The following is a 24,921-nucleotide window of genomic DNA, read 5'->3' as shown; positions in this document are numbered from 1 at the left end:
ACGTCTGTCCCAGTTTGTGTTTACACGGGTAGTCGAAGGGCTAAAACTAAATGCCTTTTTTTGGATTAAGTCTAAATGTTATCTCTTTGTCTCTTGGGATTTTTGGAGGAAAAGCAAAGCAAATTTATGACTTTCATTGCACATTTTCTTTTTAACAGGGGTGGAAAATTTCTTGTTGCGGCGGCCCACCGCTGCTGAATGACTATAGAGGAAACACTGAGTGAACAGAGCCATAGACAGACCATCTATCACTGGCTCTGGGTGTGATGTTGATGAAGGATGACGACGTTTCAACAGCAGGCGGCCATTCAGAAGTGGGATGTGAAGACTGTGGCGTCCCTCTCAATGACACGAATCAAGACACGCCTCACACATGATCAAGTGCAGAATTTAGGCCAAGAAAAAAAAGAACCTACCCTCCCCAACGCAGCTTTTGCTCAATTTGTACAGCCTTTGTTTGTTTTTTCTTTTTTACATCAGCATGGCTAGAGTCAGCGATTAATCGCATTGTGAGAAGACATGGGTTACAAATCTGTACAAGCTTATGGGTTAGAAAGGGTTTTTTTTTAGCTTCTTTACAGCTAAGGTGGTAATTCTCTCTCTAAACATCAAAATCGTTTGCCTCCATCAAATCAAACAATTTTGAACGAAGTAGCATGTTAAAGTAGAGCTACACCACCACAGAAGCCACATGGTCTTTTTTTATTAGCACCTATTGGTTTAGCTGTACACACTGTGTGATTAATCTCTTTGTGACACTCAACAGCAGTCATTAAAGCACACCAACAACACCATCAGCGGCGGCGGCAGGTTATAGACACAGGGAGAAACTTACACTGGAAAAGGAAACATTTGAGTCCAGATCTGTCTGACTGTTTGGGTTGTGGAGTGATGAAGAAGAGGAAGAGGAGGGTGACTTGATGTCATCACAGTCTTTCATTGAGACCTGGTGCTGGTCCACCATGCCACTGTGCACTGACTTTATGCCCAGGCTCTGTCCCCTTTCTCCCCTCTCACTCATCTCTACATAGGACAGGACAGGTTTGGGACAGCAACCTTTAGCACCGTCTGGACCTTTACCTAGCATGGGTCCACCAGCTGAACACCCAACCACATGTTTAACTTCCTCACTGTCTCTCACAGTCTGTGCCCTCTGCTTGGCACTGGATGTCTGGTCACAGCATTTGGAAGATAATAACAGTTTTTGGTCCATGTACAGTCCCCTTGAATACTGGCCATAATATAGGGACTGGGCCAAAGCTGTCTGGGTCTGACTCATAGCCAGCTGTAGCTGAGACTGAGGTGGTCCGTCACCTTTCTTGGAATCAGAGAACTCGTGGGAGGAGTTTTTATCATCCTCTTTCATTTCTTCTTTTCTGTCTTTCCCCTTGCAGTCGTGGGCTGAGCTTTTGTGGAAAGTCATGTTGCTGCTGTTCTGCCTATCTGACTGCATGTATCCTGACAGGTAGTAGGGCTCATAACTATGGTAGTACGGGGACTGAGGGTCTTTTGATGACGGGGTGCATGCTGTGGGTGGAGTTTTACCAGAGTTACTATGGTTGCTGTTGGAGCTCACCTCGGAAGAAGTTGAGGAGCCAGACTTGGATCTGATTCCATCTGACCGACATTCGGAAGATCCCCCATCATCTGCAGCATCTGAGATGTCAGAGTAGGCGGGACTGTTATTCTTGCTGCTGCTGTCTGCTGTACCCAGGCAACTACCACTTGCATCAAGGCGTGATGAGCTACCAATAGAGGGACTGGGGGCATTGTCAGTAAAGGTGTAGACCTTGTCGGCCTCAGCACGAATACTGGCCATCCTGCTCTCTTGGCTCTCACTGAGTCCATTCATTACATCCTGCTTGCTGAGGTGTTCCTTTAGAAGGCTTCCAGAATTCTCTTTCACCCCAATTTTAGACCCAACACCATCATCCATTTTTATTCCACTGCTGTCTCCATTAGGTGTTCTCACTGCATCTTTGTTATGTTTGTCTTTAAGTCTCCGCTTTTCTTTTTTCCTGGTCTCCTTGCAGGTGACCAGCGTAGCTTTGACCAGGCTTGGCTCTACAACAATGCTTAACTTTGGCTTGATGGGTTTCAAAGGAAGATTTTTACTAGTGAGGCCTACAGCTGCCATAGGAGATGGCTGCTGTGAGTTAACAGCATCTGCTGTGCTGGATGGATATGTTGTGTTGGGTATGGCGATAAGTTTAGGGGGAGCAGGGGCTGGAGCAATTGGCCGGTTGGTCCTTGACTTGGACATCTTCTCTACCTTCCCGTTGGCCTTCTTGCCCTTATCACAGGCACTTCCCTTTTTCTCGATCAAACCTTCAGCTTCCAGTTTGGGCATCTCGACTGAGGAGTTCCTGTCTGGGACCATGCAGTTCTCCAGAACCACAGTCATGTTAGATATGATTGGCAGATTGCTAAGGTCATCAATTAGACCATCTTTTAGCAGTGAGGTTCTTCTGGTTTTGGAGTTGGCTGTGGGGCTGTGGTCGGTACTGAGAAGAAGTCGTCTGTTTTTAGGTGACCCCACTGTGGTCACCTTATACAGAGGAGCATTTTTCTTTGAGGAGCTGTTGGTATTAGTGCTGTTGTTTGTCTCTGAGAGGTCATATGTCATGTTGCTGATGCTGTCCTCGCAGTCTGATAGCCGTTCTTCGCTCTCCCCATCCTTCATGGGTTCCAGTTCAGGCTTCCGCTGCTCCTCAACCTCCAGGTGTGCATGCGTCTGGTGGTAGCGCAGGCCATTGATGTGCTTATAGCGCTTAGTGCAGTTTGGGTGGGGGCAGTCAATGAGGATGGGTGGTGGTGGTGATGAAGCACAGCCTCCTCCTGGATCCATAAACGATGGGTCAGATTTACCCTGTGGTGTGGACGGGGCGCTTCGGGATTTTGCACGAATCCTCTTCCCATTGCCATTTTTAACGTCATCTGAGGAGACCAGGCTGAGATCCAAGTCAGATGGTGGCTTGTTCTTTCGCTTCCCAGATGAGAGAGAGGCTGGTTTCACTTCCTCCACAGTGAAGAAAGAAGGAGGTGCTCGGCAGTTGCTGTTGATGAGGTTAAGACTGCCTCTTCTTCCTTTGCTGTGGATAGGTGCAGCTGTTCCGGCCACACCACCTCCGCGGCTCCTGTGCTGAGACAGACCACGGACTTTGGCAGCAGGGGTCGGCTCTACACAGGGTCGATCGGCCATGGCAATTCGCATACGCTTTCCCCGGCCACGGCCACCTGGTAACTCAGGGTCACTGGAGGGTGATTCACAAAACCTAGACAGAGGAGGAAAAAAACAATGAACTAAGTAAATTCCCTTTGATCAAATAACAGTCATACTAATCAATTAATCAAAAGCCCTTGATTAACTGATCATCTTTAAGTGTGACTAACTCTACAAAAGCAGAGTTTCTGACAATTTTGAGGTGGGTAATAACACAATTCAATCGAGAAAAGACTTCTACAGCTGATCTTAGAGCTTTGAGAATGAACAGTTATTGCCCATAAATCTGGAAACGGTTAAAAGGCCATTCCCAAACAATTTGAGGCCCATCATTCTACCATAAGAAAGATTGTTCACAAATGGAAAAACATTCCTGGGAAAGTCCCAAAAAAGGATGTTCCAGCAAATTCACCCTAAGATCTGTCACGATCCTGGGTCTTATGACCCAGTGTTTTGAGTTTTAGTTCATTTTGATGTTTATAGTATGTTTAAGCTCATTAGGTCTCCTATGTTCATTTGCTTATTAGTTCCCCCTTGTGTTTCCAACCCATGTTAAGTCTCCCCTGCTCTTCATGTGTTTCATGTCTGTGTCTTACGTTGTCAAGTTCTGGTTGTCATGTCTGCGTCTCATTATGTTTCCTATTCTATTTTGTAGAGATCTTGTGTTTTTATATTATGGTTTATGTTTTGAGTCCTTTGTTGTACTGTTTCTTGTTTCCCTAGGTCTCATTTATGGTTATCATAGGTTTAGTTCTTTGGCTTTGTAATATGGCTTCCCTGTGTTCCATGTTGTGTCTACTGTGACGTTTTTGTACCATGTTTCAGGTTCCTACTGTATGTTCTGTCTCCCCAGTTGCTGTTAAGTTTACATGTCTAGAGTTCAGTCAGTGTGTTTCCTGTTTTACTTTGGAGGTCCGTGTCTCATGTCAGTGTTTCTAGTTTTGCTTCCCTTGTCTCGTCCAGCCTGATTACTCCCAGCTGTGCTCTCCTTCTGTGTCTCGTTCCCTCGTTATCCCTCTGTGTATTTGAGCCCTGTGTTTCTCTTTGTCAGTGTCATGGCTGTGTTTCCCTGTGTGTCAGTTTATCCATGCCCCAGTTTAGTTTAGTTTTGTTATATTTTTGTGCCATTCTGCAATAAAGCAGCTTTTTGAGTTTTATTCCTGCGTGGTGAGTTTTGCGTTTGGGTCCTTCTCTTGCCTGCACACAGCCGAAACATGACAAGATCAGACAATGTAATACTGCCAAAAGACAAGAGCTACTTCTACAGGTCTCTGTTAATCAAGGTGTTATATTGGTCAACTCAAAGTCCAGACTGTGACAAGTCTGCAATGCTCTGAACTTTAAGACCTCAATTAACTGAAGCCACGATGTAAAAAAGAGTGGGACAAAATTTTTGAGAGTCATGTGAAAGACTGATAAAAGGACTTCTGGTTGACTTGTCCCAAAGTTCAAATCATTTGACTGGAGTAATCTTGGGCATGTTAAGTACAACAAAAAAATATAGTGTCAAGTAATAAATCAGATAAGACATGTGAGAGGACAGTTGTGCACTTCCAAAAACAACCCACACTGATGCCACAAAATCATAAAAATAATTAAACTCATTCTGCTCTGCGAAAGCAGCCTTTGTGTGAGTTAGAGAGGCAAGGTTATCCAGAAGGTAACTCTTTAAGTTCTGAATAATATAAAAACAGAAATAGGAGAATGAGCAATTTAAAAAGTAACTGTGGAAAGTGCAATTTGGGTTAGTTAAGTTAGTAAGAAACTCTTTCAACATTGTACTTCCAAACAGTTTGCTTTGATTTTACTCTTCCACACAAGGAAATATGCTTCGAAAGTGAGAAAAGAAATTGCTTAAAGATGACGGCTGTGCTGTGATTTTGGCTCCAATAACATGTAAAATACTGAGACACAACAGAAGGTTTCTTACTTTTGTCTCTCTCGTACTGTGCTTACTAATGAGGATGAAGAGGGGTTGTCCTCTGATTGTTGGTGTTTTCCATCTAATACTGACTTGAGGTGACTGTTGCTGTAAACTATGAACTGAATGCTATTCAGGACAGCCCTAGTGTTGTTGTATTTGTAGAATATATATTCCATTATTTATTGTTGAGGTCATGACATCTTCCTTAAATCCTGAGCTGAAAACAAGATTCTCTTTTTCATGTCCATGCTTTTGTTCCTGAAAGGTTTTCATTTTTTATACCAAGAACAGCTTGTTCATATCATTACCCAAACTGAACTCCAGAATCAGACAGAGACCCCATGAGATAACATATTACCATTCAAGGCTCATCTGAACCAATTTACCCAGTCGTCAGGCATAAAAATCGACTTTTTTCTGTACAAAGCCTGCTCCTCTTTTGATAACATAAAAAAATCCTGTACAATCCACAGTTATCTCTGTATTTGATATGGAGACATTTTGTATTCACTTGCCGTCCCTTCTACTTTGAAGTCTTTTGATGCTGTTTACCTCGGTGCCTAGCATCTTAACACTGGAGATGCTTTTCCACACTCGGATATTGTTATTCATATCAAAAACCTGTCTGCTGTGATGAGAAAAATGCCTCACTTTATGTTTATCCGCAGTGTAAAGCATGGCTTTAGACGCCGGACTCTGAACCTTGCATCGGGGCTGGCCTTCTAATGCATTAATTATGACACGTTATCACAGGACTGATTTGTGTTAAATACCCAGTGAATAAATTCTGACCTTGGAAAAAGAGTTTTGGGTATTAATCACCTTATTAATGGAACGGACTGCAGAGCACGTTGAGACTAGACTTTCTCGTCTCCCTCTGTGATTTTAAAACGATGATATCTCACATTTTCTGTGATGTTTGTAATTGCTTTTTTCTCCATCAGTGTGTCCCTGAATGTCACAGAAGCAGCCGGAACATGCAACTGAAATTATATGTATTTTCCTTTGACATTTCAAGGATATCTCTTCTATTTAAAACGTGTTTTTTAATCAACTGAGTGATGATGCTTTCCGACCACTCAACTTTGTAATAATCTGAAACTTATTTTTGATATTTCATCCAGTTTTAGTTAAATCTTTCAGCTGCGTTTTCACTCAAAAATGGATGAATCAATCATAGAAGAGGAAGGGTTTTATTCCATTGAATTATATAACAAAACCCAGATTTGGTCACCATTGACAGACGTCCACACTGATGAGAACCCGAATGAATTTGGTGCCCGTTTTCTGAGATTAAGCAGTAATTGCCATGACAACAATCGTTTACATACAGGGCTGATAATTGAGAGGTTTCATCGGAGCGAGGAGGGACTGTCACATTTTCCACTCAGCAATTACAAAACCACTCATCGTTTATGAAACCGTTGAGATGTAGAGTGGAGAGCGTTTTTGTTAAAGCTCATCACAACAGCTGACAGCCCCAAAGCCAATTGAGCCTTTTTATCATTTTAGCAACATTAAAGCACTTTGAAGAAATAGGTGCTCTTTCCAGTTAATCAAATAAACAATCAGCAGCAAATAAAAGCCAATAAGAATAACAATAAAATGATAAAACAAAACGCGGTGGATCAAACAGGGAAATAAACCAGGCAGCAGTATGCCCTTAAGTGTGTTTACAGTGGGAATATGAATTGCTTGGGGCCTGATTTCAACAGTAAATGTCTGAGAGCGTATAAGAGAAACACACTGCAAAGCTCACAACCCAGCTTAGCAAACCAAATTGATGTTTTGAAAACCGAAATTCATACTAAACGACTGCTATAACCTTCAGCGCAGAGAAAAAAACTGCTGCAAAAACCTCCTGGTGACTGTATTAAGCACCACATTAGCAGGCAAGGCTCTCTATTTAATCTTTAATAATACCTTTCTTTTTTGTCTAAGTGAAAGTGAAAGACAGATCAAAATGAGCTTCCACCTAAAGACCTGACTTCTAGTTTTGAAATGTTAATGAAAATTATTTCACCACAGATGCCATCCTTGAGTAAGGAACCATCTTTTAGAAACTTAAAGTAAAGAAGGTCCAACACATTTTTCATTGATTAGTTTTTTCTTTGTCTGTCTGTCTTTTTTTGGCCTAGACTACTGAAACTTTTCTCTGGAAAAATCAATTCATTGCCATTGCAAACAACCCACACAATGCACTGTGGCGTGGGACCAGTACCAAACTGAAGTATAAAATTTAATGTGATATAAGTCCTGGAAAGGAGAATGGCCTGACATGATTTATAGCGGTCAGCAGCTCCAACCAAACCTCCCACTTGATTTGTCTGAGCTCCACTAGTCTTGTGTGTTTCAGTGTGAGTAAAGTTTGTCTTACATATTAGAGGAAGACTCGGCACCAGAGCATATCGTTAGCTTCATAGCATAAGTGCCTAAGTCATTTTTTTGTGATGACATAGGCAGACGGACAGGATGATGCAGCAGTGGTAGGGGAGTAAAGTTAGGCAAAAATCTCAATTTGACCAAAAAATGACTTAGGCACTTATGCTATGAAGCTAACGATATGAACTTTGACAGGGGGACATCAACTCACTTTGCTATTTCATTAAAACACTCCCACACACAGCAAATAGATACACATGACTACTATCATTACTGTTGTTATGGATAAATAAGCTACTTGAAAGCACATCACAAACAAACGCACACAGTATGCTCATACAGAAATGTATCCACAGACACAAAGTGCAAAATATCTCTCTTAGACTGCAAAGTGTAGAAAGCAGGAGATACATTTTCTCACAGACACAGTTAGTGTCTGTGAGTGCAGAATATTCTCAACATGTTTCCATTTGTTTTGCAATTGTTAAGTGATATGATGTTTCAGAGCTAGCCTCACAAGCTGACGAATCTCTTCTTAGCTCCGAAGCAATGAGAGGGGTGCATCTCAAAATCTCTTGCCTAGGACCATCTGCTCCAAAGTCAGCGTCCTCCTCAGTCATGCTGGTTAGCGCTGTCGCTGCAAAAACACTAAGCTGTTAACTGAATAACTTGAGCTGCAGCAACTGCTTTTCTACTGTAATTGAGCACTCAATGCACGTTATGCAACAGGCCTAATTCACCCAAGCACTTTTTTTCCACACTTATGTGCGTTCTATCTAACATTCACACACATTTGCACTCCAGAGAGCAACTTGGTGTTCAGTATCTTGCCCAGAAGCGCTTTGGCATGCAGAGTGGAGCAGCCAGGCATTAAACCACCAACCTTCCAGCCTGCTCTACCTCCTGAGCAACAGTCACCCCATAACGTAGATCAGCAGAATTTTGCTGAAGGAGCACAGTGACCTTTTCGGCTGGGCCTGGACCCCAAAAGCCTGTCTACAGTGCTGGATAGAGGCAAGAAAAGAAAGTAAATAGTAAATGTTACCTTGGAGGAGCCCAGTCGTGTTTGGTGCAGTCTAACAGAGTTCCCACGTAGGTTCTCTTCCTCCACGTCACATTCACCACCAGCACACCTGTCAGCCGCAGAGGAAAGGGACGGCAGTCAGCATTGGATTCACTGACAAGCCTATATATCAGAGTTTGGCATAGAGTTCAGAACACAAACCCCCCCACTCAGCATCCTAGATAAAAATAATTGTTTGGCCCAAAAGTGTCTCACATCTGCAGTTTTCTTTGGACCACATTTGGCTTTGATTGACTGCACTGGCTCAGGGAGAGACTTGTTGCCTCGACTCAGCCACAGTTACACTTTACACGTGCCAGATGTTCGGTCTGTTGTGACACACCACGATTGTCACAACCCATATTACTACGTTATGCTCGCCTCATTACTGTTGGCCCACACAACAAGTGCTGTAACTAAGTTGTACTTGCCAAAACGAGTCCAGATCAAGCCCAGATGTGACTGGAACGAAGGCTTTAATTTACAAGGGTGTTCAGCTACAACGCTGTTCTGAAATATACACACTCACATACACACATTTAGTGGAAATAAGATCTCAAAAGTGATTTTTATACAGATATTTGACATATCAAACAGTGACACAGGCGTGTTGAAAGATCTGCTGAAGTGATTTTACAGCATATCAACTGTGTCTGAAAAAAGCGTTCACCTTTTTTCACCCTTTTCCAGGCCCTCTGTGGAGCCACGGAAATTCTCATTTTTCTGTTCTGGCTTTTATCTAAAGACGAACGTGTAATGAATGATGAAACAATAAAATGGAGCAGACCGCATTTTAGAGGAGAGAAAAATCGCTGCGATGAGCAGACATCTGAGAACAGCAGCAGTTAATAGTGTGGAAATAAAAAGCCGTGGCAACCTGAAGGACGGAGTTCATGCTTTTAAGAATTGTTTTCAAAGTGCTTCACGTTGTTTTGCTACAGCCTGTGAAATCACTCGGTCTGATATTACTCAGGAACATCCTCGGAGGAAAAATACAGTCTTACATTCTTGTCAGGTTTTTGTATGGAAGAAATATTTAGTCTTCAAGGTTTAAACTCTAATCTGAAGACGCTTTTGCCATCTGAAATGAATGCCTCTCTCTTCTCTCTCGCTCCCAGACTGACATTTGAAAACCATTAACCTCCGTTTTGTGATGCGCCAGCGGCAACGCCAGGCAAATCAAATTTTGGACGCATTACAGCTTTAAAACGAGGCTTGACTGCAACACACGACTCCCCGCTCTTCAATTATGTCTGATAGCCGCCACCTTCACAGAACACTCTCACAGATAAATGAGAGGCAGGAAACGCAGCCAAGAAGGTGGATGTGATCAGGCGGAGGCCCTAAAATCTCCAGTTAAAATCTCCACTTAATGAACTGGACGGATTTCATTAGTCAAGAACTTAACCCTCATAATTTCCACTTTAAATACTCCAACAAGGCTTTGATCAAATGTATTTTCTACTTTGTTCAGCCAGGTCCTGTCTCATTTTCATGCCAAACTGGAAAAGGAATGTTTAGGAACGCAGGAACGTTTAAAAACACGAGAAGGTCTGACGTGTAAAATGAAACAGATTAGTGTTATCGACCACGTTAACTCGTTGGTAATAAAAGTCAGATTTCCTCAGGTTGTATCCTCCAATTTAAGCAGCTTTCAAATGACAAATTCAGTGGTTTTATCAGAGGTTGTTCGACTGACTACTACACCAAATGACTTTTCAAGCATTTTTAGTGTTGCAGACAAACATCCAACGCTGCAATGAAAAGCTCGCTGTTTTGCTAAAGCTGTAGTGTGCCTCCATCATCTCGATCATGCAGTATAAGGCAGTCATAAAAACCGGTCTTCTCATCTTGACATTCAGATGACTATGAACACGTTTATCTTCTTTCTATCTTCTTGTGTTCACACTGTGCAGTTGGATTCAAAGCAATAAAAGTGAGCACATCAACGGAAGATCAATACATCAAGGAGCACTCAGACTCCAATCAGCAGAAGTCCTGTGAGAGAAAGCTCTCTAGACATGGTCTCAGAGTCTCTAAATGACTTCTTAGGAGAGCAAACGCTCAGATTTGGCTCAGATGCAGCTGATTTCACAGTGAGCAATGGAAAAAAGACATCAGAGCATGACCAATATAGTGGTTTTAAGACTGATTCTTTTTTTTGTTTCTTTCAGACACATGAAACAGATTTCCCTAAAACTTGAATGCATTGGTGTCCAAACCCAGGCCTCGAGGGCCGGTGTCCTGCAGGTTTTACATTTGTCCTTGATCCATCACAGCTGATTTGAATGGCTAAATTACCTCCTCATCATGTCTTGAAGTTCTCTAGAGGCCTGGTAATGAACTAATCATTTGATTCAGGTGTGTAGACCCAGGGTGAGATCTAAAACCTGCAGGACGTTACAGAGTGCCCTCTGGTGGACAAACTATGCAATGTTAACACATCTAAAATGGCTGAAGGGTGTTTCTCTTCTCCTTTTTTTACTTTTTATTTTTATTTACACATAAAAGTGAGGAACCTTCTAGTGGCCAGCAGAGCCTTGTGGAAACGATCAAACATCCCTGCTACCACTGTGTCGCTGAAAGTCTCCAATGGTTCTTCCTTTTCTTGTTTTGCCGAGAGCGTCCTCCCTTTCTGCAACTGCTCTACTGAAGGTAGGCCAGGTTGACAGACTGTGACATAACTCTGGATTCTCTGTGAAGCAATGGGACTGACCTGGGTCTGTGAGCACCAACTCCCAGGGGTGAGACGGACTGGAGAATGCTGTATGCGAGCGACTGAGTATGGACATCAGTCACAAAATACAAACATTCACATGCCTGCCCAAATTGGCTACATTGCTGTACAGGCAATGTGTAATGTATGCAGGAAATATGAGCAGACGAAAGGTCAACTACCAGAAAAACTGTGCAAAGCTCGCTCCCACTTCTCGGGTTCAACTCGGCATGGAAGTGAACGGTGTGTTCTACAAGCTGGGCAGCTAAGTTGAGCACTGGAGTGATGCGTAAGATGCATGTTACATGCAGATTTCACAGAGACTCAGAAAAGTCCTTTGGGGAGTCAACATAGCTATCTGTGACAGCTGGGATAGACTCCACGACCTTCACACAACCATGAGCTGGATGATGGATGGATGGATTTTTCATTTATCAGCTGTTACAAATGACGATACCGACGTTTCTCCACAGTCACTTGGACTCAAGCCCACTGAAATAAGGTGTATATAAGAGCTGGTTTAGCAATAAGAGTTAAAAGATGGAAAAACAGTGGTCAGCAGGGGCCAATTCCTCTGGTTAAAAAAACAGAAAAATAAAAACTGAATTTATAGACGAAAATAATCCCACTGCTTCTGATATGTAAACACTATCCCGATGATTTTTTTATGTCAGTGACGAGTTTCAAGTCTTATTGAACACTGAAAGGTTTGTATTCATGTAACGCAGTCTGTTATCCGTGCAGCATAATGACACTGAAACTAGTTTTCGACTGCCAGCTGAGATTCTTTCTCTGCAGTCTTGAGCCTCAAATGGAGGTAATGCAAGTACAGATGCTCCCTGAGGACTGGAAACAACCCACTGCAAATATGTGAGAAACTGCTTGCTGAGTGCATTCCTCGGTATGCCTCTGTATCTTCTGAGACTATAAAGGTTTGGATATAGCTGTAAATAAAATCCTCTCTTGATTCTGTTCAGTCACTAAAAGTTCATTTAGAGGCCAGGTGTGGGTTTTTGGAAGCTGTGTAAGGCCCAGGGGTGCAGCTGCATAAAGCTCTCACCAGTAAAGCAGATTTTTAAATCATCAGAGTTATAAAGCTACATATACACATGGCTCCGCTGCATAAAAGTCAATATTTGTAGAACTGCAGGACAACATGTATAAGCCTCATTTAAATTCTCCTCACAAATGTACACAAACAGCCCAAAACAACATGGTTTGAGGGCACATCACCACTCATTAGTCGTGTTAGTGAGAAAAAGGGCCAAGAAGACATGCAATTTAACCAATTTGCAACACTGACGACTCTCTTCAACAGCAGAACACAGTTATTTTATCATAATTATCAAAATGTAACATCAGAATCATGCTCAATAATACATTTATGAAGCATATTCTGAAATAGGCTCAGCAGATGAGACTCAAATTAAAGAAAAAAATGACTAAAATGTAAAGAACTGGTCCAGTGTTTGATATGCTCCCACCTGACTAAATTGTCACTGGCTGGACAACTGGCAATTTTACATTCACAATACAAAACGCACAGCAGGACCAATCCATTACTGGCAGCAGGAGGTATTTTCACATAACTGACTTCTGGCTTAATTATATTTAAATTTACTGAACTTACTGAACAAACTAATTGACACCATCTCAAAGATGCCAACAAGATGTGTGTAAGCTTCACAGTTTTCAAATCACAGCTGTCAACAAGGAGCATTACGTAAAAACACTAGTCTTACACCTGCACTTTTTTGAGTGGCCAACAGGGGGCGTTTCCTGTGGATGCAGATATTAGCCTGGTGGCATAAAGGCTATAGGAAAATGACCCTTTGGCTTTTCCTGATTAATGACTAAGACTATGATTAATGAATAAGTTTATGTCCTCAGTCGCTAGTTTTAGTTAAATAAGTTTTATTTAACACAGCACGATGTTTATTTATAAATTAGGGACCCCATTATAGTCAAAATGGAGAATAAAGCAGGGTGTGCTGTACCACATGACTGACAGGTAGCTGTTGCATTAGCGTGAAGTGTTCCTTGTTTTCTCAGTCAGATCCACCTCTAGTTTGTCACATCTGGCTTCAAAACACCAAAATAGCAGTGCCAAAGGGACTTTTCAAATGTGCAATATCACAGAGGCTATTTTTATCTTCTTTAATACAGTCTGTGGTAAATAAAGCAGCTACAAGCTGGATGTGACGCCCTCTCTAAATGGAAAAACGGCTCAGAGACTTTTGCTATGATTTTACTGAAACAACTGAAAGGCACTTTGAGTTCACGTTTCATTTCTTTTTTAAATGCCGCATAAATAAAATTGACTGAACTTGACTGAGACATTCATCATACAAAAATTAAGCTCATAAATGAACCTTTTGGGATGAAATTTTTAAAGATATCTGTGTAAGCTGTAAAACAATACCACAAGACATTATTTTTCTATCAGGTTTTGTCTTATTTTACCTGCAGGGTGCATCCTCGCTGCTCATCATTCTTTTATAAATACCGGTTTATGCGTTATATAAATGGCATTTGCATGATTTTTGTGTGTATGCATCATTTATACATCTGGCCCCTGGTGTGCAGCTGAGGAGCACTGATTAAAGCGAGCCGTGCGCAAAGACAAGAATGTGGCGTTCAAGCCAAATTTCAAAATAAAAAGTCAGAGGGTCTCTGACAGCTGGTCTGACTAATAAGACAGCTGAGATGATGAGGTCAACACAGGGAGGTTGACACATACTGTGTACAAAGAAAGGGTTTTGTTTGACCTAAAAACATAAACAGACATTTTAAACTGGCTTTCCTGTAAATCAGTATATGTCTGTAATGTGCAGGCAGCGGTCCTCGGAGTCAAGAAACAGCCGTGATGAGCTGGTTTGGTCATTTGTAACTTTAAATAGCAGAAGCAAGAATCTCAGATACTCATCACGATACAGTGATGATGCGACTGTATCACAATATAGTGACTCATTACATTATAAGACAGTCAGTCAGCTACATACAGTGATACAATGAGTCAGATTGGAAGAGGCATCGGTTTGAAATGCCAAATTCCACAAATCTCCAGAGGCTGATTGGATGGATTCAGCTCTCAAGTACTCAGCGCAAACGAAGGCATGAAGTCATTAGCGTGAAGTCAATGAACAGAAGCAACCACGATGCACCCGCTGGGCCAACGTTAGCACTGATGACTTATAGATCCTTGGTGTGGATCTTGCAATCCTCATCAGGATCACATACAGTGGAAACACGTCTCACATCAAGTCTACACATACACTGCAAGAGACCTGATGATGATGATGATGATGAGCGCTTGAACAATGGAGGAGTAAGCAATACGATACTGCTGCATCAACATATCTAAACCATATCTAAAAGAGCTAATGTCACTTCTAGTTTAATCTTTCATGAATTTCTTGATATCTTATTGCAGGCCCACGTGGATGTGAAAAATCGACTTCTTCAGTGCTGCATTGCTTGCAATAAAGAAATGAGCAGCAATAAAGTAATAGAACAAGTCAAGCAGACAGTAAAACAAACTGATGGTTAAATAATAGTTGCACAAGGACAAGGATAAAAGGGTACAAGATGTAGGATGAAGTAGATGAAATATGTAGAAACAAAGTCCAAAGTGCAGCAATGGAGGTTTTCCTCTTCACTCTCGTGCCCCCTGAAGCCTCGCTCGGGCTGAAACGTGACAGCGTTTCTATTTTTAGTCAGCAAGTCTCTTCTTGGGAAGAAGCCAAAACACTCAATAGGTCGTCAGTTTGTGTCTCGCTGTCATGAACGTGGGCGTTTGTGCTGCTATTAGAGAACCTGTGTGGCATTCAGGATCCCTCAAAGTCTGTTTCTAACACTTATTGAAATAAACGCCCTGACTCAATTTTACTGCTTCACAGAGGCTTCGCACAAACAAGCAACCACTTTTTAAAAGAGAGTGAGCAATGTCTGAGTAGTGCTTGAACTAAACGCCCCTGAATTCAAGCATCTCTATCTGAGGGACTTCAGGGTTTGTTTGTTATGAGTCAGGGAAAAAGAAAATGTTCTCCGCATTGTGCGCCCTCTCTTTATCCTCTGCACTGCAGAAAATAACAACATCTTAATGGAGAAATTAAAAATGAATGTCTTTCCCTCATTCACACCGACTCTGCATTGACTCTCTGTTCATTTTCTCCCTTGCAGTCTGAACCTGCATCTGCTTTTGCTGTGAAACGAAATGAAAAAAGATGCTCGAGCTGCACTGCTGCATCCAAATGTGACATCCACACTGCACTGAGTGCAGTTTAAGTGTCTGTCGAGGCTGTCAGAATCACCCAGCTCTGCCTCGCCTGTGTTTGTGTCGCTGCTGCTTCATATTTTTCTGCTGATTTGCTCTAAGCTCTCGGCAAGCATCCCCTGACTTCTCCTCTGCAGCTGTGTGAGCACTGTCAACAGCAATCCTTAAACCTGAGCCAGTCACAGTCACTGAAGTTGACTCCACAGTATCACATGTATTTAGCAATAAAATGTGCACTTTCTCATTGAAGTGCTGGTAAATTAACGTGATTAATTACTGCTTCGTGAGATTTTGGAGGGGAATTTTTGAGAGAATGAGGAATTATGTATCAAGTCGGATTTGTCAGGAGGTTATTAGAATGGATGGCAGGCAAGAAGGTTCAGAGTCCTATATGTGTAATTGCTTAGTCAGCAAAAGCAGCTTAGATAAGGTTAAAGAATAACAGTGCTAATAAACTTGTATCAAAACAGTGCCCCTGTGATGGACACTGCGTCTCCTCCAGTGCTTTCAAACAATGATCGTATTACTTGATTTTTATTTTTGGTATCTGAAGAACATTGCAGGAGAGCAAACCTGTCAAGCAAAGATTGCGATGCCACAGTTCAGATCATTTCCTCTGAATGTCCCCCTATAGACACCTCAGGATGTTACAGTAAAACTTTGCTTTGACAGCCTCATCCTGAGGGGCGAATTAACTGTGTAGGATCCCTTGAATGCTGAAAAAATGATGAGTATTATCCTGGTCTCACTTATCACCTGACACATTGCCTCCAGGCTTGGAAACTGTGGATTCTCCCACTACAAACTGCTCGGCTGTAGCTGAAGACTAAGCTCATCACTTGACGATCTTCCACATGAAATTCGGATCAGTTTGAAACGGAAGTTGATGTTTCTCGTCTGTACAAGTTTGAGGTCTGTGGTGCTATTTGCATGTGGTCGTTTTCAGTTAAGCTATCCAAAAATAGCAGCTGAACTGAAAACGATCTAGGGTGTATGAAAACATGACCTTAAACTGGAATTTAAATCTTATTAGGGGGTTTTTCTTATAGCCCTTTTCCACTAGTAACTACTCGGGTCGGCTCAACATGGCTGCACTCAATTTTTAGGGTTTTCAATTAGGTGGCCGTACCTGGTATCAGATACTTTCTAATACCAACTCTGCCGGGGTTCCAAGCGATCTGATCCAAAATGTGATGTCAGCAGGTTAGTCAGTGGTGCCACTTGATGAGTCATGAGTGCCTCTTTCATGAAAATCGAAACCGCCATTTTCGAACCTGGCAACAAGGGAAATGACTACACAAGAACAACACCGTAGTCCTCAAGTCTGACAAAAAGCCATACACTGAGCAGCGGGTATATCGCCCCATTGTTGAGGTGTTCAGTTCCCATCCGAACGATCACAGGACTTTCATGATCGTGTTGCTACAATGACAGCACATTAGGGGGTACTCGATCATAATGGAAATGACCAAAACCAAGTTGAGTCGAGCCAAGTAGGTACTAGTGGAAAAGGGCTATAAGACTTGGGATGAGGAGCTTGGCTATCTGAAGGGATAATGCCTCATGGCCACCTCCCTTTGGAAGTTTTCCGGGCATAACTTATGGGATGAGTCCCTGGTGCAGAACCAGAACTTACTGGAGAGATTTCACATCTCATTTGGCATGGGAATGACTTGGGATCTGCCAGGAGGAACTGGAAAGTGTTTCTGGGGAAAAAGATGTTTGGAACACCCTACTTAGCTTGCTGCGACTGTGACCAGACTTTGGATAAATGGATAAATGGATAGATGGATGGATGGGATATCCACCCTTAATGACATCCAACACAAGAAAGAGTAGATTAAAAGAGCAGTGTGATGCTTTTGGCTCACAGGAATTAGCTGAACATGCACTGATATCAAATGATAAGGTTATCATTTGAAACTTTAACCACGCTCAGTATGAGCATCCCAGATCGGAACAGTGTTTGTGTTAAAAGAAATTTTAATAGTTAGATTTTATGGCCAATAAGATGAAGGAGCTACTTAGTTGTTATTACATGTGATTATTTTGTGTGTTCATTGAAATGCAAATCACTTGCTGAGCATAATTATTTACAGTACTTGTAATTGACTTAATGTCTAGAATCCAGACAGACAGACTGAGAGATCCGAAGTCATGGAGTTTGTGCAGCTTAGTTAAGAATCGAGCCAATCACTGTTTGATTAGCGCTCATCAGAGTCTGGTCCCCCACAGGGAAGAAGACGGGGAGGAGGGTTGAAGCTGAAATGGTGGTCTCTTCTTCTCCTCCTTTCTGTCTCTCCAATTAGTATTCAGTTTAATTAACATGCAACCTGCATCTCTCCCTCCCGTATCCCTCCGCCGTCACAAGGAGGGGGCTCCAGTTATCACTCCACCTCCCGAACAATAGTCCCTGAGCGGCAGGAAGAAAAACACTATCTCTCTTTGTCTTTCTGTGTCTCTCTCTTTGACTCTGACATTGTCCATCGCTTTCAGTCTGCATCACTGATGAAATGCTTCTTCTTCGTGCCTCTGTCGGTCTCCTCCTGCCTCCGTCTTTACATTCCTCTCCATCTCCTCTTCTCCCTGCGGTAGTTTAAAAATACAGACTAAACCTCTGCTACAGCTCTTTCCATTTCCCCACTTCTCGCTCCATCCATCCATCTGTCAGCCTGTTGGGACAGACTGAGCACCGAATCTATTTTCTTGCTCTTTTTCTTTCCTCTTGCAGCCACCCTCCATCCTTTTCCCTGTCTGTGTATTATTTATTATCTGGTGATATACTGCAGTTTATGTCTCTATATCATTATTTATTTGCTCATTAGAGTGTGTGACTCACTTTATCCTAATATAATAACGTAACGCATCATCTCCCTGATGCTGTTTCTATTTATTTACTTGCACAAACCTGGAAACACAATGCTTTGATGTTTTCATTTAGTGCCTCCACTGAGGGGTGGGGGTGGGGGAGGGTGGCAGGCTGGAGGATGTTGTCACTCCTGTTTGTTTCTTTGTTTTCTACTCAGCAGGGTATCTCAGGGAAGAATCGGTGCGAGATTGGTGGGAAGTCAGAAGCTTTTGGTGGTGAACTCGGTAACAGTATTTTTGCCTTATTAAACCATGAATTTTATGAGCACAAAGCAAATTTAAAATTCAGACTCTTTTAAAAAATTACATTGGAAAAGGCTTGTTAATCCCTGAGACACTGACATCAATGAGAGAATCTCCACAAAGAATGACACCAGCCAGATGGTGAATTTGAACCCACGACCTTCTTGTTGTGAGGCAACAGTGCTAACCACCGCACTACTGTGCTGAAGACAGAGAGCTAATTACAAATGAGAAAAATTTGAATTGGAGACACTTGAGGCTGACTCCCAAGTTGTTCTGGAGAGACTGCACTGGGCTGGTGAGTTGTTGAGAGGGTTCAAATTGATCAGATTTCCTTTGAACAGTCAAGATAAAAAAATAATTAAATACACAAATATTCACTTTTGGAGAGAAGAAATATTTGGAATTTAGAATTTAACAGTTTACAGAAAGATATTTTGAGATATTACCAGCTGACCAGAGAAAAAAAAACTATTCAGGATACGTCTGCAGAGTTAATCTCTAGATTCATGTAACATCACAGCATTTAATACCAAGGTAGAACCTTTATAGTGAAAAGAAGATCAGACAGGCTGGAGTGAAAGTGGGTTGCAAAGCAGCTTGCAAATGCACAGTTTACATAGCAGTCCCTGCTTGAACTATAGAAGTGTATCAGCTGAACCATGATGGGTGTGGACTCATACTGAGATCAGCTGATCAGTACTACACTAAATATTGTTGAGTCTGTATCACAGTGTTTTCATCTGTAGTGTTGCGTGTTTGAATTAGCTTCTTGATTTTTGTGTATCCTTTAATACTGAAAACTCATTTCCTGCTCACACAGAAGCTGACTGTTGCTTTCTCCTTCAGTAAGGTAACATTTATGCAAATAAGGTAAAGTTTACAATATCTACTGATTCAGGCTTACATTTCTTGGGAAAAATGTAATTAAAAAAGAAAACCTTAGATATTTCTTTCAATACTCTAACACACCCCATAGCTACATGTTGTCACTCATTAGTTAGCTTTGAAACCTGAAGTTGAGGGTTTTAGTTTGGACACAATTATATCCTGATTCTCCTTTCTTTATGCTAATGAGGACAATAATTTACAAAATGAACATCATGTTGGTTTTAATGAGACTTAACAACAGAGACATGAACTCATCAGAAAAGCGTTTGTTCAAACTAGATTTGGTTTTCTACAGATGTTTACAACATAATTGCTCCCTATTGGCAATTAGAAACAATCAGGTTTACGGCACTTCCACACTGGCTTAAATTTTAACATTCAGTTTTTATATACAGTCTGTGTCACACCCCCACCCCTATCTCAGCCTTGGAGGAGGATTGAACGCTGATTTCTCATTTTTCTAAGACATTCAAGCTTCATTTTAATTTTTTACCTGCAGTTTGTTCCTTCTTTTTAACTATTTGAGGTCGTCAAGGTCCACGAGAATACATCTAAGTGTATTCAAAAGTTTTATCCACAGTTTGTTTTCTCTGACTTTGCCTCTTTGGGCCCTGTTATACAAACAGTGGGAGATGCATTTTTCACTTTCTTTCTCGTCTCCATCTCTATCCTGTTTAGCAGCAGTCTTGGCCAGGGTTATATTGCCCTGCACTGTGTTTATATTTTCTTCTTTATTTTTTCCTGGGCAGAGCGAAAAGCACCAGTTAATTAATACTGGGGCACTTCTACGCCAAACTCAACACTCAGCTTCAGAGGACCAGCGGCTGGCAGAGCGAGATGGGCAGTGAGAGATTGGATTTATTCATTAAAAGCCTGCAGTAAGTTATTACACCTCCGCTGAGAGGCTGCAGTGCTGAATGCTGTCCTCGTTAACGGCCTATCAAAGTGCGGTGGCGTAGAAATCGGCGGGTGAATCATCGGGCCGTCTGTTCTACAGCCCAGCACTCCCATGGTATCATTTTGTAGTGTTGGATGTGTTTCTAGTTCTGCGTTATTTGGACTCATGAGCGCGCGGTGCAACGCCAAAACTGCTCTCACGAGGACGTCCAGCCTTGTTTGAAAAGAATCGTGGTTATTTTTGTTTGTGGGACTGAAAGGTCTGGAATAATAAAAATTAGTACTATCATCTACTTTTTCTTGTAACATATGTTTTTCAAACCCACACAGATTGTAGCAATGCCCGCTTTAATTGGGCCAAGCGTATCTTTTCAGGGCACAAACAGCTGAAATATTCAACTTTTTTTTATATGCATATTTTCACTCCAAAGAGGAAAAAGTTGGCAGATGATGTTCTGGCTGTGGGTTGCGAAGATGGCTGAAAGTAAAAAGGAGAAGCTAAAATAAAATCTGATCTCCAGTGACAGGACCAAATTGAGGAAGTGCACATCGTTAAGGTTAGAGAAAGATGGCTGCAGTTGATCGATACTGATATTTGGTGATTTACAGCCCCGGTTCTGAAAATGTTGAGACCCTGAATAAAATGTAAATAATAATAATGCAATGAAAGTCCTCATTACACTATATTTACCTTCATACAACATCCCATCTTTTTGGAATTTGGGTTGTTACGGCAACTCATATTGGTAGCACTGAAGTTCTCCTGGTGCAAATTTACAGACATTTTCTGCCTGTTTCTTATGTCTTTTGCTGGAAAATGAAGAAATGTTTCTTCTGGGTTGGCGATGAAAGGCTTGAGCCTTGTGAATAAGATCTTAGTCACTAACATAGAATCTAAAATGAATGCAGCGTATTGCGGTGGAGCCCTGAGCCTATAAACCAGGTAATCTAAAATATATTATCCAGTAAAATGTGAAAGTACAAGACAGAAGAAAATAAAAGGCCAAAAAATGTAAATTTACTACCGCTGGTCTCAGGGCACAGATTGTAGAGCTCACTGAAGAATATTGGTGATATATTAGGTGTACAAATATATGGTTGGTAGGCTTGGCAGTGGTTTTGATTTTGTTTTAAGCAGACAGAAAGGTGCTTAACAAAGTAAATTGAATTTTACATTTTTCATGTGACAAAAGGGAAACAACCTCCAAATCTTTACAAGATATTAGAGAAATCAAGGACTGTTTTTTAATGTAGATCAATCATCCAAAATTCATCTCCGACTTGGGGCTGTCAGTTCTGTCTGTGCTTCAGTGGAAGGCAATCCTGCTACTACTCCTATCTGCTCGGCTCATCACCCATAGTACCGAAGCCAAGCTGTGCAGATGTGCATACAACATCAAGAAGCTGTCGGTGGATGGCTGGTTCAAAAAACAAACAAACACACCAAAGAAAACCTCACTGAACTTTGCTTTCCTCTTCTTTAAACTTAAGTCTTTTTTTAATAAAAAAACCTTTTTTTAGGGCCAGAACCTCTTTGCTGGGTGTCAAAACTGTTTTACTTGAAGGACATTTCATGATATGTCACGTTCTCTAGACCCGATCCCTTTCTTTGGCACAGTGTCATCACTCTGCTGCATTATCTCCACGGCTTTACCAGATGCATCCACACAGACCAACAAATTGCCTCGCTGTTTAATGCTTAAACCTTGGTGGTTTCCCATCTTTACTCAAATAAGAACACGGTGCATTATTTTATGCAACAGCCGAGATGCAAAGATGCTGAAAGCACAGGAGAAGAGGATGTTGAACAAACTAAAAAAGGACTCATCGAGCTGGAGTCATAGAGCGATGAAGTCGTACATCGCTTAAAAGACTAAAATGTGAAGCTGTCTATCAAAGTCTGTAGAAAAATTGTACCTCAGTAAACATTTCCTGCTGAGTTTATAGTCTTACTGACTCATTTTGGATCCTGGTGACTACAAATTAAGTCAGTTTTCTAAATTTTGATCATCCTAATTTTCAGAAAGGATTAGCCAGAGACATGCTTATTGGATGATGACCTATGACCGATAAGCCAATACATCTTCTCAGATAGTTAAACACACAAACCCTACAGCGCACATCCTTCAGTCACATTAAATCAGCGCCTGGTGCCAAAGGCATTAGCTGTCTCACAGTCACATCAGCTTCTCTTCAAATCAGATTTCACCACGTTGCAAAAATCCATTCACCCACCCAATAAGGTCGTCGTTTACATCACACTTTTACATTAAGGTCACTTGATAATAACTGGACCAGCTCCATAAAATAATTAACGCTCTTGAAAGTTGCATTATGATGTGCTGTGTTTTCCTGATAAGAACTCATTATGGAAATACCAAATATCCCAACGAGCCAAAGCAATAAATAAAAGTAGAATTTTTTCCTCAGCTCTAAGTAAAAACAGTCTGTTTCCCTAGAGCTGTCAGAAATGTATAAACGGTCCTTAAATGAAGAGTCTCCAGTTACAGTGTGATTGACTATATCTCACTGAAAACGCCGTCTTTAGTTTTAATGAGACGGACTAAAACAACAATTTGCTGGAAGCATAAACCCCTTTTTTGTAAAGAGGCCACCCTGCCTCAGAAGAATGCTTTAAACTGGATCCTAAATAAGCAGGATAGCTGCAACAAATGGAAACAATAATAAAAGAAAAGCATCCCTGAAAGAGAGTTTAGACTTTTCCACTTGTCAAAGTAAACTCATGTCTCGCTAAGGATCAGAAAAGCTGCCAGGGCGTTTCAGGCATCTCAAATTCTACTGAAGCATGGCAAAGGTATTTCATTTGCCCGTGCTTGACACTTTAGCCTTTTCACATTCTCACCGTCATTCAGTGCATTCCTGGAAACGCTCTGACTCACTGTAAACGAGTTTCAGGTTTTCTTCATATTTCTACTTATTTAAACCCATTCACAACAAATGACTTTATTCTACCTCAGACTGTTTCTTGTGTCAAATCAAAACACTGCGAGGAAGGTATAAAGGTTGGAACAATACTACTGCTCCGACACACACTGAATGCCAAACACTGTATCCATTATGTTTTCTTTTTTATGGTTTTTCTACCTTCAAGGCAGCCACTGCTACAAAAGACCTTGCAAGAGGAGAAAGGAGTATTTAATAGCCCCATAAGTCTGCAGATTCTTGAATGTAACCTGGGTTTTAATGCTTGACGTGCTAAAATTGTGTGTTGACCAGTGTGAGGTTTCAGGAAGAATGCTCACCTTCCTCTGTCTCATGCCAAACGATACCCTCCAGGTTGACACTAGTCCCAGGTTGGCAGGGCCCCAAGCAGGCCGAATCACCCTCCAGCGCCCCTGACGCAGCTCCATCCTGGGTGTTGGTGCCGATGGACCTCGTCCTCACCGCCAGCTGCTTAGGGTTTGAGGTGGGCAGGGCCGGGGGGGAAAACGAGGGGGCCGAGGGCAGCGAGCATCCAGGGGCCCCGGGGTGGCCTGGAGCTGGGGGAGCTGGGACTGTGAACATGGGGTCCACCTGCAGAGAAGAGGATTCATTAAAGATCAGATTATGCCACTCAGCTTAGTTTCAATATATTTAATGAAATATATGTCCATGACTGAGCTTCCGCTTCTGCTGAAATTAATGGGAGAGAGAGATGGGCAGAAATATAAGGAAAAGGATTATTATTAAAGTCATTTTATTATTACTGGAGTGAATCCAACTGACAGATGATTATTTCAGTGTTGGATAATGCTGCATAATGGAGGCAAGAATCGGAAGGACATTTTAGAAGAGGAGACATTTTCTCCAAATGTCACACTATTCATTATTCCACCCTCAGTCTGCAGTTACCAGCTTCCTAATACTGAGTGTCAGCTAATCATCTCTCAACTGTATCCAGACTTTAAAAAAATCATTTTTTCTCACTCGGTCTGGTTCGATTCATCTTCATCTCTCTTTCCTGGCTGGTGGAGTCCTCACCCTTGTGAAATGCAAACATTTCACACTCGTTGAGCAGTTTTTGAGAGCAGAGGCTTGGATGAATGTTTCCAGCTAACGCACACACGTACAGAAGCTGCACATTATAATTAGCTTCCACTTTTGTACAGAGTGACTCAGAAAAATAATACAGTAGTGCAAGAAGGTAACAATGGATACATTCAGTGTGATTATAACAACAACAAAAAAAGTGTTTCTGCCAGGAAAGTGCTTAGACCCTGCGGCTTCTGGGGCCAGCAGGGCAGGGGACAATTTAATGTTGCACTCCATCCGTGTAGCCTATCCACCCACTAATTGCTAATTGTGGAGCAGTGAGAACATTTCTGCAAACACAAGGAGGCGGAATGAGACGGAGAGAGATGCAGGAGAGTTTATTTCACGCTCTCAGCATCAGGACAAAAGTAACTGCTCAGAAATATTTGGAAATCACACATGACAT

At 41.8% G+C, this 24,921-nt stretch overlaps 1 protein-coding gene across 2 annotated transcripts in view; it reads right to left on the bottom strand.

Annotated features, from left to right (window-relative positions):
* znf608 (zinc finger protein 608) overlaps positions 1 to 24,921 on the bottom strand; it is a 66,057-nt gene that overhangs the window by 11,129 nt on the left and 30,007 nt on the right. Inside the window, exons 2-4 of one of the 2 annotated variants that reach the window (XM_005730609.1) lie at positions 23,747 to 24,017; positions 8,575 to 8,662; positions 836 to 3,275 (exon numbers count right to left, since the gene is read on the bottom strand). In XM_005730609.1, the coding sequence (XP_005730666.1) occupies positions 836 to 3,275; positions 8,575 to 8,662; positions 23,747 to 24,017 (2,799 nt within the window). The remainder of the gene's footprint in view (positions 1 to 835; positions 3,276 to 8,574; positions 8,663 to 23,746; positions 24,018 to 24,921) is intronic. The other variant, XM_005730610.1, reaches the window with a different exon arrangement.

The sequence above is a fragment of the Pundamilia nyererei genome, unplaced genomic scaffold (genome assembly GCF_000239375.1).
Source record: "Pundamilia nyererei isolate P.nyererei 1_Seehausen unplaced genomic scaffold, PunNye1.0 scaffold00038, whole genome shotgun sequence".
Taxonomy (NCBI): domain Eukaryota; kingdom Metazoa; phylum Chordata; class Actinopteri; order Cichliformes; family Cichlidae; genus Pundamilia; species Pundamilia nyererei.
Note: the sequence above shows the minus strand (reverse complement) of the source record. Positions and strands in the feature narration are given on the sequence as shown.